The sequence below is a fragment of the Erinaceus europaeus genome, chromosome 10 (genome assembly GCF_950295315.1).
Source record: "Erinaceus europaeus chromosome 10, mEriEur2.1, whole genome shotgun sequence".
Taxonomy (NCBI): domain Eukaryota; kingdom Metazoa; phylum Chordata; class Mammalia; order Eulipotyphla; family Erinaceidae; genus Erinaceus; species Erinaceus europaeus.
The window spans coordinates 30,568,354-30,582,483 of record NC_080171.1 but is presented as its reverse complement, the minus strand read 5'-3'; the positions used below and the strand labels follow the sequence as shown (position 1 = coordinate 30,582,483).

The window sequence follows — 14,130 nt, the reverse complement described above, 5'->3', positions numbered from 1 at the left end:
ACTTTGGTGCCCTACTCTAGAACTGGAATTCTTAAGCCGCTCCTTGTGCTTTGTGGCATGTGCACTTAATCCGCTGTGCCACTGCCGGACTCCCTAGCACTGTACTTTTAAAGTTAACTTACTATAGTATGCACACATGCTGAATTTTTTTTCATGTCAGCATCTTTTTCTTTATTGGGGGATTAATAATTTACAGTCAGCAGTAAAACACAGCAGTTTGTATGTGCTTAACATTTTCTAATGTTCCACAGTCATACACTTATTTATTTATTTATTAGAGATTTACACAATAATAGGAGCACAGTTACACTCTGTTCCCACCACCAGAGTTCAGTGTACCTGTTCCCTCCATTGGAACTGCAGTGATTCTCCCCAGATCACACACAGATATGGGTTAACATTATCTCTTTAACTATCTGGTCTTCCTGTCTGTCTGTCTATCTATCTATCTATCTATCTATCTATCTATCTTTATTCCACTTTTTCTATGGTCCTCTTATTACTTCTGAATATTTTTCCTTTTGTCCTCTTCTCTCTGTGATGTAATTGGGTTTCATGGCCCTCTTTATAGTCATTTCCCCCACTCTGGAAGTATGGACCAAAATTCTTTTTGGGGTGTAGAAGGTAAGAGGTGTGGCATCTATGATTGCTTTTCTGTTGGACATGAACATTGGCAGGTCAATTCATACTCCCAGCCTATTTCTCTGTTTCCTTAGTGGGTTAGGGCTCTGGAGAGGTGAGGTTCTGGGGCACATTGGTGAGGTCATCTGCCCAGGAAAGTCAGGATGGAATTATGATAGCATCTGCAACTTGGTGCCTAAAAGTTAGTAATTTATGAGGCAGGATAAAATGTTTAATAAATAGGAACCAGAAACTAGGAATAGAGCAGGTGAGAATAGGGATTTTAGGGTAATAAGAAGCTAGGAAGTCTATTTTACCTATGTTCTTTGGGGCCTATGATTTTAGTGATTTTTGCTTGAGCTTGATAGTTAATATGGAGGTAGGGCTAAAAACACTGTCTGGAGAGATGTAGTCAAAGTTGAGAATAGAACTAGGAAGTTAGGTTAGGGCAGAGAGTAGTTCCCAAACTTGAAGAAAATACATAAATACAATTAACTGTTTACCATATCAGTCTGACTCAGGGCAGTTGCATATTCCTATTTAGCACAGGAGTCTATATAACCTCTGAGTCCCTGTCAGTCTGAGCTCACAGTCCAAGATCACAGCTGGGAACATTCTAGATTACATTCATTTAAAGACCAGTCTTTCTTGAGTGGCAGAGTAGGCTGACCCAGCCTTCGTTTGGAGAGTGGGGCAGTCCCTACCCTTTCATAATTTATAGTGAAGGCAAGGTCCTATCGAGGCCCTAGACAGGGCTTGTGGTGACATTCTTGGTGGAAGTGACCAGTGATGGTGGAGAGAGGTGTCTGTTAGAGATCTAACCCATTTTATCTACAGCAGAACCCTAGGATTCCTTGACTTGGGCCCCAGGTCATGGGGTAGCCTGGTGGCAACCAAACAGGCCACCAGTGAGCAAGCCAGTCTCTTGTCCTTTTCCAGCTTTTGTAGTCCTTTCTTTATGTGATGGGCTTGGTATTCTGTCAGCTGTTAAAGCTTTGAATGTCATTTGTTGTATCCAAATTGGTCTATGGGTTCTGGCCTCCAGTTAGAGATGAAATGCATTTAGGATTTTAGTGGAGTCTAAGTTAGCCTCAAGTTTTACTGCATTTACTTGTTTGATGATTTCTAATAAAGGTTTTCATAGAGACAATAATGGTAAAATATGTGTGAGTATACTTTTTTCCAGTATATCTCTTAGACAGTTCTATACCTTTTTTTCTTCTAAAGATTGTCAAGGGGCGACAATAATGCTGATGCTGTCAGAAGAGATAAGGAGATATATCTTCCTTTCTTTTGTGTAATTAGTTGAGTAGATAAAGTGATTGAAGGAGGGATATGATACAAAGGGAAGGAGAGGGGGGTATATGGACCTTAGTAATAATTATTTGGTTAGAAAATTTATGGTGCCTTCTTTAGGCCATTCAACTTGGTGAGCTTATTATGTCTAAGTCTAATCATAAAGGACTACTAACCACTTTCACTTTGAGGTCTACAGTTGCCTCTAACTTATGTATACATGTACCCAGTTCCCTAGGTCCTTGCCTTTATCTAGGAAAGTAAGATATGTCTCTGTCTATGACCTATAATTTTGTTGGAGATTATGCTCTCTGAAATGGAGCTGTTTAGTCCCAACACATGCCTGAAACTTATGTAATGTAAAAATGTGATATTGCTTCAGTAAAAATGTTTAAAAACTATATATTTAAAATATATAAATACATTTAACATTATATATTTAATCATGAATAAGACATATTTTAGTTGTCTCATTAGTCCAGATTCTAAAATGACATGCTGCTGGAATAGTTCAAGGTAGAGTTTGCTGTATTTTCTTTTTATCTGAATTGCTGTGGTCCTCATCATGGAATGATGTGTATCTGTCAATACATATACTGTTTCCTGTAAGGAATTGTAAAGTCCAGTTAATCTTTAGAATTTTGTGTGTCATGTGATTTTGATATATTCTTGCTCTTTGATTTTAAGCATTATTTTCCCCTAGAAAGTTTATAAATTTAAATGTAACTTAATCCCTCTAGTAATTGTCTAAAAGGTCAGCAACTTCTAGGAGCTGTGTGACTTGACTCTGAATCAGTTTATCAAAATCAATCTTTCGTGTGAAAATTGACTCTATGAAAGTCATGACTCCAGCTCCATAGGCAAGAATTACATGAGAGTTAAAAACTAAGCTGTTGGGGGCTGGGTGATAATGAACCAGGTTAAGAGCACATAGTCCGAAGCACGTAGCCGAGCTGACACTCTACCTTCAGGGGTGGGGGGTGGGGTCACTCCACAACCAGTGAAGCAGGTCTTCAGGTGTGTCTCTGTCTTCTCCTTTTGTTTTTTTTCCCCTCCCCTCTCAATTTCTCTCTGTCCTATCCAAAAAAAAAAAAAAAAATTGAAAAAGAAAAAAGGTCATAGTAGATTCTTAGGGCAGGCACCAATCCCCACATAACCCTGGAGGAAAAAAAAATCTAAGCTGGTGAAAGAGAAAAATTACTTCAAGTGAGAGATCACTGCGGCCTGGGAGCTTGCACAGTGGATAATGCATTGGACTTTGAAGCATGAGGTCCTAGTTCAATCTCTGTTATCACACGTGCCAGTTTTACTCTGATTCTCACTTTCTTCTGCTCTCTCTTTCTCTTTCTCTCATGAATTAATAAATAAATAAATCTTTAAAAATGGATTATTGAGGGGGCTGGGCAGTTGTGCACCTGGTTAAGTGCACATAGTACCAAGTATAAGGATTCTGGTTCCAACCCTGGCTTCCCACTTGCTGGGGGTTGCTTCACAAGTGGAGACGAAGGTATGCAGGTGTCTGTCTTTCTATCTCTCTCTCTTCCCCATCTCTCTCAATTTCCCACTGTCTTAATAAAAAAAAACAAAAAGGACCCAGGAGCAGTGGATTCATAGTGTTCATAGTGCAAGCACTGAGCCCCAGCAATAACCCTGGAGGCAAAAAAAAAAGATTATTTTTTCAACTTAAAAAATATACATTAATGATTTAATAATGGTCAACAAGATTGTGGGATAAGAAGGGTACAATTCGTGGTCCGAGAGGTGGTGCAGTGGTAAAGCTTTGGACTCTCAAGCATGAGATCCCAAGTTCGATCCCTGGCAGCACATGTGCCAGAGTGATGTCTGGTTCTTTTTTTCTCCTCCTATCTTTCTCATTAATAAATAAATAAAATCTTTTTTAAAAAAAGAAGGGTACAATTCATACAGTTCCCACCAGCAAAGTGCCATATCCCATCCCCTCCATTGGAAGCTTCCCTATTTTTTCCCCTCTGGGAGTATGGACCAAAGATCTCTATGGGATGCAGAAAGTGGGAGGTTTGACTTCTATAATTGCTTCTCCACTGGACCTGGGCATTCATACCCCCAGCCTGTCTCTACCTTCCCCTAGTTGGGTAGGGCTTTGGGGAGATGGGGTTCCAGGACACATTGGTGAGGTCATCTGCCCAGAGAAAGCTGGTTGGCCTCATGGTAGTATTTTTCAACTTCTGTCTAAGTGAGATCATCTCATATTATCCTTCTCTTTCTGACTTATCTCACTTAACATGATTCCTTCAAGCTCCATCCAAGATGGGGTGAAGAAAGTGAAATCACCATTTTTAATAGCTGGGTAGTATTACATTGTGTAGAAATACCACAACTTTCTCAGCCACTCATCTGTTGTTTGACATCTGGGTTTCTTCCAGGTTTTGACTACTACAAATTGTGCTACTATAAACAAAGGTACACACAGATCTTTTTGGATGGGTGTGTTTGATCCCTTAGGATATATCCCCAGGAGAAGAATTGCAGAGTCATAGGGTAGGTCCATTTCTAGCCTTCTGAGAGACTGCTCTCCACAGGGGTTGGATCAATTTACATTCCCATCTGCAGTGCAGGAGGTTTCAAAAAAGGATTATTGATCTAAATAAGGCATGTAGAGTAGTCAAAATTATATTTTGATAAATAAATTCTCTTTTGAATTCTTTATTCCTGCACTGTAACATTTTAAATTAACATTTAATGTTTTTTATTGCTTTCAGCAATTTTACCCGAAATAAACTGACAAATTTACCGAGGAAACATTTCCGTCACCTTGACTTGTCTGAACTGTAAGTAATGATTTTGTGTTGCATTTTGGGAAAAATTACAAAGGGAAGCATGATTCAGAATTTAAAAGAAAATAATTCTGCTGATCTCTTTTTATATCAAAATTGATATAAAAAAGAAGATTTCTTATATTTTGGCCACTCATTCTTTTGTTCCATTGTAAAGACATGATTTAGCTATGAAAATAGTGTTTTTATGTCGATAATTTCTTATTAATGAAGAACTTTATTGTTGTTTTTACATAAATGATTTATTTTCTGAAGAAAAGAAAAAGAGACATAGAGGAGGACTTTGTGTGAAAATGGCAACATGTCACATAGGATCTATTTAGTCCCCAAGTAGGGAGCCGAGCCGGGGGCTCAAACCAGGATTATGCCAGCCCTTGCGCTTTGCACCAGGTGCACTTAACCCGCTGAGCTACTACACACCCCCCCTTTTTCTTTTCTTTTCTCTTTTTTTCTCTTTTCTTTTCTTTTATCTTCTTTTCTTTTCCTTTCTTTTCTTTTCTCTTATTGCCACCAGGGTTATTGCTTGGACTTGCTGCCAGTAGTATAAATCTAATCCTATCAGCCATCTTTTTTCTTTTTCTTCTATTTTTTGATGGGACAGAGAGAAATTGAGAGCAGAGAGAAGATAGAGATATAGAGAAAGATACTTGCAGACCTGTTTCACTACCCTGCAGGTGGGGAACCAGGCTTGAGCTCAGGCCTTTGTACCTGGTGATATGTGTGCTTAACCAGAGGTGTCACCAACCTGCTCTCTCTCTCTCTCTTTCTCCCCTCCCACCCCCCGCTCCCCCCCACTTCAACAGTGTACTGCTTAACTCTGGTTTATGGTGGTAGGGCAGGTCCTGGAAAGTGGAACTTCAGAGCCTCAGGCATTAACATCTTTTGCATAACCATTGTACTTTCTTCCTGCCCTGGAAAACTTTAGTTTTTCTTATACTCAGAACCCCAGCAGGCTTCTTGGATTAGTGGGATTTAAACACCGAGTCTTTCTTTTGCATTATCTTCTGTGTCCAGTAGCATTGAGTCATATTTTGGTGTTGAAGGGATACTTGGAGGTGATTAAGCAGACACAAATTAAAGGAGTCTGCCATGACCACATTTTCCCCAAAGAAACTCTCTAAAAAGTCTCCAGGGATCTTAGAGATTTCTTAGAATCCAAACAGAAAACCACAGGAGTAAGTGATGCTGCAAAGCCCAGATGCTGTCCTCACGGAAATCTGAAGTATTGTGGTTAATGCCAGGCAGAGCCTAGGTAACGATTTTAAATGACCTCATTTAAAGGCTCATTACCATAAATGGAATTCATCTTAAATAGGCCACTGAGTATTATAAATAAGCATTTAAAGATTTTTTTCTTTCCTTGCGGTTTATATTTTCCTCTTGACTACTTCCTATTTCACCAATGGAGGCCACAAGAATTCAAGCAGTGTGGCTGCGAGTGGTGGCTTTCTCTTTGTAGACCCTCTCACCCTGGTCTGAGAAACTAGACCTGTAGATTAGGCAGTTTGGTGTGTGTGTGTGTGTGTGTGTGTGTGTGTGTGTGTGTGTGTGTGTGTTTTCACAAAAGGTTCTAGAACTTCACTCCAGGTTCTCTCTGCCTCAGTCACTCCAACTTTCTTGCATCAATCAAACTGAAATGTACTTGCATAAGGCAGAAAGCTGAGTGCACCAACCTATTGGCTTTCCATTTCGTGTTGTACTCACTGTCTCATTTTAAATTAAGATGAAATCGCTTTGCATTTTTAATTGAAGTTTGAGCTGGTTAAGTGATAACACTTGGCTCTTTAGCCTGGTTTGAAATAAGTATGCTAGCATTCCTGAAAACTGTTGGCATCTTCACTCAAGATCTTTTTATTATATTGTACTTAATAAAAATAACTCAGATAAGTTTTACTGCCCCATATAGTTCTCTGTTGGATGAGACATCCCTTTCTATTCTATATTATGGCTATTTTCTATTCCAGTTTTATCATTTACTGTATAGACGTCCAACCCTTTCCATCCTGTAGTCTTATAGTAGTGTTTACATACAGCAGAGCCTCGGTACGCTTAACTAATTGAATAAATAATACACACGGCTATGTTATAAAGGTAGGTATCACTTGCAGAGATTACTGACTACAAGGAACTCATGTTGTAGTGTTTTGCAAATACAAATGAAGCTCAAGCTGAAAAATTAATGTGACCAGGTTCTAATTTGCTCCATGTAGGATCGTGGCAGGCAACCCATTTACATGCTCCTGTGAAATTATGTGGATCAAGACTCTTCAGGAAACTAAAGCCAACCCAGAAACTCAGGATTTATACTGCCTAAATGAAAACAGCAAGAATATTCCCCTGATGAGCCTGCAGATACCCCACTGTGGTAATTTACTTTTAAATCAATGACTTCTATTCCTATTAATTATTCTACTTGCCTTGCTGTGGGAAGATTACCACCACGCAGATTTCACAGAGCATGCTATCGATGTCTCCAGTGAGTTGGACGGTGTTTGTTTGCACTGTGGAAAAATCAGCTGGGAACAACTTTGCTGCATATTCTTTGCAATTAATATTAATTCCAATGAATGACTTTAAAGTGCAGAGGTAAAGAAAAGCAGTCTGTTTATTTCTTTGCTATTTTTAAAAGTTTTACCTTTTTATGAGAGGGAGAAAGCACCAGAGCATCACTCTGCTACATGGATGTCTGGGCTCTGCCTCAGGACCTCATGCTTGTAAATTCAGAGTCTGACCACTGTGCTGCCTCCAGAGCTGCTCCTTTGTTGTGTTTCATTTATCCAGATATCCATCTTCTCATCCAAAAATACGTGCACTTTATTTGCCATATGAATATTTGGTTGGTACTCACACCATACAAAGTAGAGGCAAGGATCTCAGAATGATAAAATTGTCCTGGTCAGATACAAAATGCAGTTCATTGGGGTTGAGAGTGTTTTTGCAGAAATCTGTCAAGGGGACATGAGAGATTATATCCATATGTCAAGAACTATACTATAAACTATTAAACTCCCTCCAATAAAATGAAAAAAGTAAAAACAAATAAAATATTGTATAAAAATGATTGAGGATAGAAGAAAGGAAGGGAGGAAGGAAAAAAGAAAGGAAAGAAAGAAGGAAAGAAGGGGTCGGACGGTGGCGCAAAGCACAAGGACTGGCGTAAGGATCCCGGTTCAAGCCCCCAATTCCCTACCTGCAGGGGAGTGGCTTCACAGGCAGTGAAGTAGGTCTGCAGGTGTCTATCTTTCTCTCCCTCCTCTGTCTTCCCCTCCTCTCTCCATTTCTCTCTGTCCCATCCAACAATGACGATATCAATAACAACAACAATAATAACCACAACAACAATTAAAAAAAAGAAAGAAGGAAAGGAAGGAAGGAAGGAAGGAAGGGAGGGAGGGAGGGAGGAAGAAAGAATGGAAATGCAGTTCAGTATATGCCCTAAAGCTTGTCTTGCTGTCAGATGTCTGTCTCTTGCTCGGCAGTGCAAATCTGCCCTTACTAATGTTTTTCCCTGTGTCTGGGTTACAGCCTCTCCTTTTACCCTTATCTCACCCTATTCCTTAGCATTTGCACATTCAGAACTTAAAAGGGCACCATGTGATATAATCACCTATCTCAGTGTCTAGTGTGAACACAGGCTAGATAAGTCAAGTGTTCTGGTTAGGATTTTTTACAATAATAAGTATGCATTACTCCCTAATTGAAATTTTAATCAGTCAGCGAGTTTTACCAGTTCATAAATAAATAAACATATTTGTGTCTGGGACACTGGAAAAGCCGCCTAACTCCTAGTCCTTATCCATAAGCAACCGAAGTATTAGCCATAGACTGCCTATTTTTTGTTTATAAAAAATCCATTATTTAATTTTTAGTTAAGGAAAATAAAGATGCTACTTTTAACGAGAAATGTAACAAAAGGAAAGATATGTTTGTTGGAATGTGGAAGACAGTGCTTAACCCTTCTGACAATTTTCTGTCTTCACTAGACACGTTGGCTTCATAATGATAGAACCAGACTTTGTTCACTTGCCAACTTCCTGCAGCATTCTTTGCTATGCAACACTAAAAAAAATCTTGTAAATGTATGTCTTTTTCTGATTAATAAGAGGGTAGTTGTAGTCTAGTATAAATCTTTGCACTGCTGAGAGAGATTGGCTAAAGGGACAAGAAATTTCATGTTGAGTCACCTGGCCTCTTGGCCAACTCCCAAGACCCTGTGGCTGTTGTGTCCACACTGGTTTAGCAACCACTGAGGGGGGGGGGGGGAAGAAATCACCTCTTTCTCTCGTTTTACTAAGGGTCTTTTAATGGATATCTGCTTTGTCCTTGCCCCAATCGAGTCCTATTGTTTTTATTTTTAACTGTTGGCCATGTTGTCTTAATGGCATCCTGATAATGCACCCACCCTTGTGTGTTATGACTGGGATATATATGACCATTTTTTTTTATGGTCCTGCCTTCTTCTCTTCCTTTCGTTCGTTCTTTCTTTCTTTCTTTCTTTCTTTTTCTTTTTTTTTTTTTTTTTGCCTCCAGGGTTATTACTGGGGCTCAGAGCCTGTACTAAGAATCCACTGTTTCAGGAGGCCATTTTTCCCATTTTGTTGCCCTTGTTACAGCTGTTGTTGTTGTTGGATAGGACAGAGAGAAATGGAGAGAGGAGGGGAAGACAGAGAGAGGGAGAGAAAGATAGACACCTGCAGACCTGCTTCACCGCTTGTGAGACGACACCCCCCTGCAGGTGGGGAGCTGGGGTCTAGAACCAAGATCCTTGTGTGGTCGGTCCTTAGCCTTTGGCGACATGTGGCTTAATCTGCTATGCTACCATATACCCCCCCCTTCTCTTCCTCAGTCACACCTACACTCATTACCACTTCCAAATTAGACTGAAATTATACTATAAAGATGCAGGTATTTCATTTAAATAAAGGTAACTTAAATAATGCCAACTTAGTGATAAACATCAAACAATTGCAAGTTTTAGCATTTTGTAGTTCCCTTTGAGATATCTGTCATTATTAGGTTTTTTGTTTGTTTGTTTTTCCCCTCTAGTATCATCATGGGGCCTCAGTGCCTGCATTATGAACCCACTACTCCTGTTGGGCATTTATTCCATTTTACCGGTTAGGAAAGAGAGACACTGAGAGGGGAGGAGGAAATAGAGAGGGAGAAAGAATGACAGCTGCTGACCTGCTTTGCCCCTTGTGACATTTCCCACTAAAGGTGGGAAGCAGGAGTTTGAACCCAGGTTCTAGTGTGTGACCTTGTGCATAGCACTGTGCATGCACAACCAGGTGTGCCATTGCCCGGCACCTGTTAGTGAGTTTTTATATTTTAATGAAATGATAGGAGAGAAAGCTGAAAGGAACAAGTACTTCACTCTGGCATCTATGATGCCAGGGTTTGAACTCGTGATCTCATTCTATAGGAGCCAACAGTTTATCCATGGCAATACCTCCCAGACTGTATCTCTGAGCTCTGAGAGAATTTCATTTCCATTTTCCTTTGCCCTTAGCTATTAAGTGAGCCTGACAGGCGGGGCTGGGAAGTGCTATTCCCATTTGCAGTACAGTCAAATGCCTCACAATATTTCTCCAACAGCCCTTCCTGCTGCGAATTACTGTAAATTTATTCAACACTATGAAGAATCTTGTGGTCCATTTCTCTCTCTCTTTCTCCATCCCTCCCTCCCTCCCTCTCTCACCAGAGCACTGATGAGCTCTAGCTCCTGGTGGTAGGGGACATTTAAATTTGGCACTTCAGAGCTTCTGGCATGAAAATCTCCTTGCATAAGCATTATGCTATCTATCCCTGTCACTGGTCCATTCCTATACAAGGTCCTTTCTATCACTAGAAAAAATCTGTTAGCTATAAGATATCAGGACATGTTCATATAAAGTTTCTGCTTTAATTAGAAATAAAGAGATGCTTTGAACACTGGTTCTGAATACAAAAACTGAATCACATAAATGCAAATGAAGAAGGATATTTTTCCAGCCTGTGCTGACTTATTATTCATATTTCCATATGAAAATGCTCCTGCTATTTCTTGTAGTATGTTTTTCAATGAAATTATTTAAAACAGTATATTCTTTTTTCCCCTTTTTTAAAATATTTATTTTATTTATTTATTCCCTTGTGTTGCCCTTGTTGTTTTATTGTTGTAGTTATTATTGTTGTTGTCATTGTTGTATAGGACAGAAAGAAATGGAGAGAGGAGGGGAAGACAGAGAGGAGGATAAAAAGATAGACACCTGCAGACCTGCTTCACCGCCTGTGAAGCGACTCCCCTGCAGGTGGGGAGCCGGGGTTCGAACCGGGATCCTTATGCTGGTCCTTGTGCTTTGCGTCACCTGCACTTAACCTGCTATGCTACAGCCCGACTCCCTTAAAACAGTATATTCTAAATTTGTGTACTTCATACCAGAATACATGGCTGATCTTTAGCAGTTATTTTTGCAGTAGTAACCTTTGAGTCATTTTCCTTGGCTGAATGGAATCATGAAAGAAAAGTGTACTTTAAACATTTTTGTACCATAATTGTAATTTAAGTCTCAAAAAGAGAATTTTTTTCCAGGAAGTGTTAATAGTAGATGCAATGCTTTTTTTTTTTTAGTTAGATGGAAAATTTATTTAAGCAAGTTAATGTTCCTCAGGGTCATAGCAGAGAAGCTTGTCAAACACACTTTACCAGTAACCAGCTACTGTAGAATGTGCTAGTCCCACAGTGAATATAAGGTGACCATTCAGTTGATGGTTGGAGTAACTGCAGTGACTCTATGAAACACCCTTAACAATCCCATAGTTTGAAATATTCTCTGCCTTTGGATTCCCTGTTATTTAAAGGTACAATGTCAAATTTCTTTTCTTTTTTTTCTTTTTTTTTTTTAATTTATAAAAAGGAAACATTGACTAAACCATAGGATAAGAGGGCTATAACTCCACACAATTCCCACCACCAGAACTTTGTTTCCCCTCCCCTCCCCTGATAGCTTTCCTATTCTTTAACCGTCTGGGAGTATGGACCCAAGGTCATTGTGAGATGCAGAAGGTGGAAGGTCTGGTTTTGTAATTACTTCCCCACTGAACATGGGTGTTGACAGGTCGATCCATACTCCTAGCCTGTCTCTCTCTTTCCCTAGTGGTGAAGGGCTCTGGGGAAGCGGAGCTCCAGGACATATTGGTGGGGTTGTCTGTCCAGGGAAGTCTGGTCGGCATCATGTTAGCATCTGGAACCTGGTGCTTGAACAAAGAGTTAACATACAAAGCCAAACAAATTGTTGACCATTCATGGACCTAAAGGCTGGAATAGTACAGATGAAGAGCTGGGGGGGGGGGGGAGTCCTCCATTTTATAGATAGCTAGTAGGCATATTTTAGTTATATTCCAAAGGGCCTGTGGCTATACTAGTTTTTTTTCTTTTTCTTTTTTCCCTTGAGCCTGAAATCTGATATAGTAGATGGATCCAAGTTATTGTCTGGGAAGATGATGTCAAGAATATCAGAAAGGAAAACTAAAAGCAGGATTTGACTAAATTTGGAGTAGGGCACCAAAGTAAAACCCTTGGGTTGGGGTTGAGGGTGGATGTTTGGTTTCACAGGGTGGGGGTGGGGGTGTGGATGGGACACAGTCTTTTGGTGGTGGGAATGGTGTTTATGTACACTCCAATTAATTTGTAGTCATATAAATCACTAATTAATAATGAGAGGGGAAAATTGATTGAATGTGTCAAACTTTTTAAAGCACAGACTGAGCCTTTTTAATACATAGACTGAGTCTTTGATAATGTTGACTCTCTTAAAAGCTGAGACCAGGGAGAACAGAAGCAACCAGTGGCACAGCTATATACAAATAATGTCAAAGGACATAAATTATGGTGATGTTGTGTACAGCAAATCCTAACAAAGGGATTTTTCAAAGTTAACCCAATTGCCAAATAATGTGATTATAGCAATATCTATCTGTTGTCTTCTTAAACCCTAAGACAGCAGGAACCTCCCACTTCCTCTATAGAGCCTCTATTTACCCCAGTCCTGGAACCTCTAGGATGGGGCTCACTTTCCTGCATGCTTCTCTCAATTCATACCAAATTTCTTCTTTTCTAACCTTCAAGGTTTTGGCGGAGGGATTCCTTAAGACACATCAACAGAGTCGTGGGTTGTCAGAATTTTCATGATATGTTATCCTATGCAAAAATGTATCATGACCTTTCCAACAACCCAATAGCACTTATGATGGCAGTGCCAGTTAGTAGGTACCTAAAAGAGAGTCCTGGTTCCTTGAGGTGAATTTATTTTAAAGGTCTGTTTTAAAGGTTTACTTTTCTTCACACTATTTGTAGTCCATGAGTTGGTTAAGCATGCTGTATATACCCTTTCTGTTTGTTTATTTTTTTTTTTTAGATCCAGGAAAACAGATTGATAGTAATTCTACTTTGTTGATATTCACAGATTAAAAGGAAATGCTATAGTAATAATTGGTGTGCAAATTAGATTGGTATAACACATTATTTCTTAGTATCTTTGCTGATTTGTTTTCTTTTTCTGGAAAATATGTATGTCTAGTTTACTGCTTTGCATTTTCTTCCCTTCTCCTCCTCTCTCTCCTTCCTCTCTCCTGAACCCTCTCTACTGTCTTTTCTCCCTGCCTTCCCTGCTCCTCCCCATCTCTCTCGTTGCCTTCTTTCCCCCAGAGCACAGCTCAGCTCTGGCTTATGGTGGTGCTGGGGATTGAACCTGAGACTTTAGAACCTCAGACATGGAAGTCTTTTGCAGAACCAGTATGTTGTCTCCCTAGTCCTGCTGCACTTTATTAGATAACAGTTTTTAATCTACCTCCTCCAAAGCATGTTAACTGTAGACACTTGCTGTTAATATTTTTTAAGTCTTTTAAAAATTTTTTTTATATTTATTTTCCCTTTTTTTTGCCATTGTTGTTTTTTCATTGTTGTTGTAGTTATTGTTGTTGTTATTATTAATGTTGTCGTTGTTGGATAGGACAGAGAGAAATTGAGAGAGGAGGGGAAGACAGAGCGGGGAAAGAAAGATAGACACCTGCAGATCTGCTTCACCGATTGTGAAGTGACTCCCTTGCAGGTGGGGACCCAGGGGCTCGAACCAGGATCCTTACCCTGGTCCTTGCGCTTTGCGCCACGTGTGCTTAACCCGTTGCAATACCACCAAACTCCCTGCTGTTAATGATCTTTTTAGAATCACAAATAAAACTTTTTTTCTAGTCTGTATGTTACTGATTATAATTTGGGGGCTTAGAAATTCTGTGACCTCTATCACTGTGATGACAGAGTTTACACAAGAGTAGGGCATAAAAAAAAAGAGTAGGGGCACAATTTACAGTTTTGAGCTTGGAAAATTTCTGCTCATTTTCTGTCATTTGTGCAATCAAGTTT

General features: G+C 39.6%; 1 protein-coding gene across 5 annotated transcripts in view; it reads left to right on the top strand.

Annotated features, from left to right (window-relative positions):
* NTRK2 (neurotrophic receptor tyrosine kinase 2) overlaps positions 1–14,130 on the top strand; it is a 442,841-nt gene that overhangs the window by 48,982 nt on the left and 379,729 nt on the right. For all 5 annotated transcript variants that reach the window (XR_009551996.1, XM_060199493.1, XM_060199492.1 and 2 more), the window contains exons 5-6: positions 4,656–4,724; positions 6,941–7,095. Coding sequence is in view for 4 of the 5 variants with exons in the window: in XM_060199493.1 (XP_060055476.1) it covers positions 4,656–4,724; positions 6,941–7,095 (224 nt within the window). In the remaining variant the exon portion in view is untranslated. The remainder of the gene's footprint in view (positions 1–4,655; positions 4,725–6,940; positions 7,096–14,130) is intronic.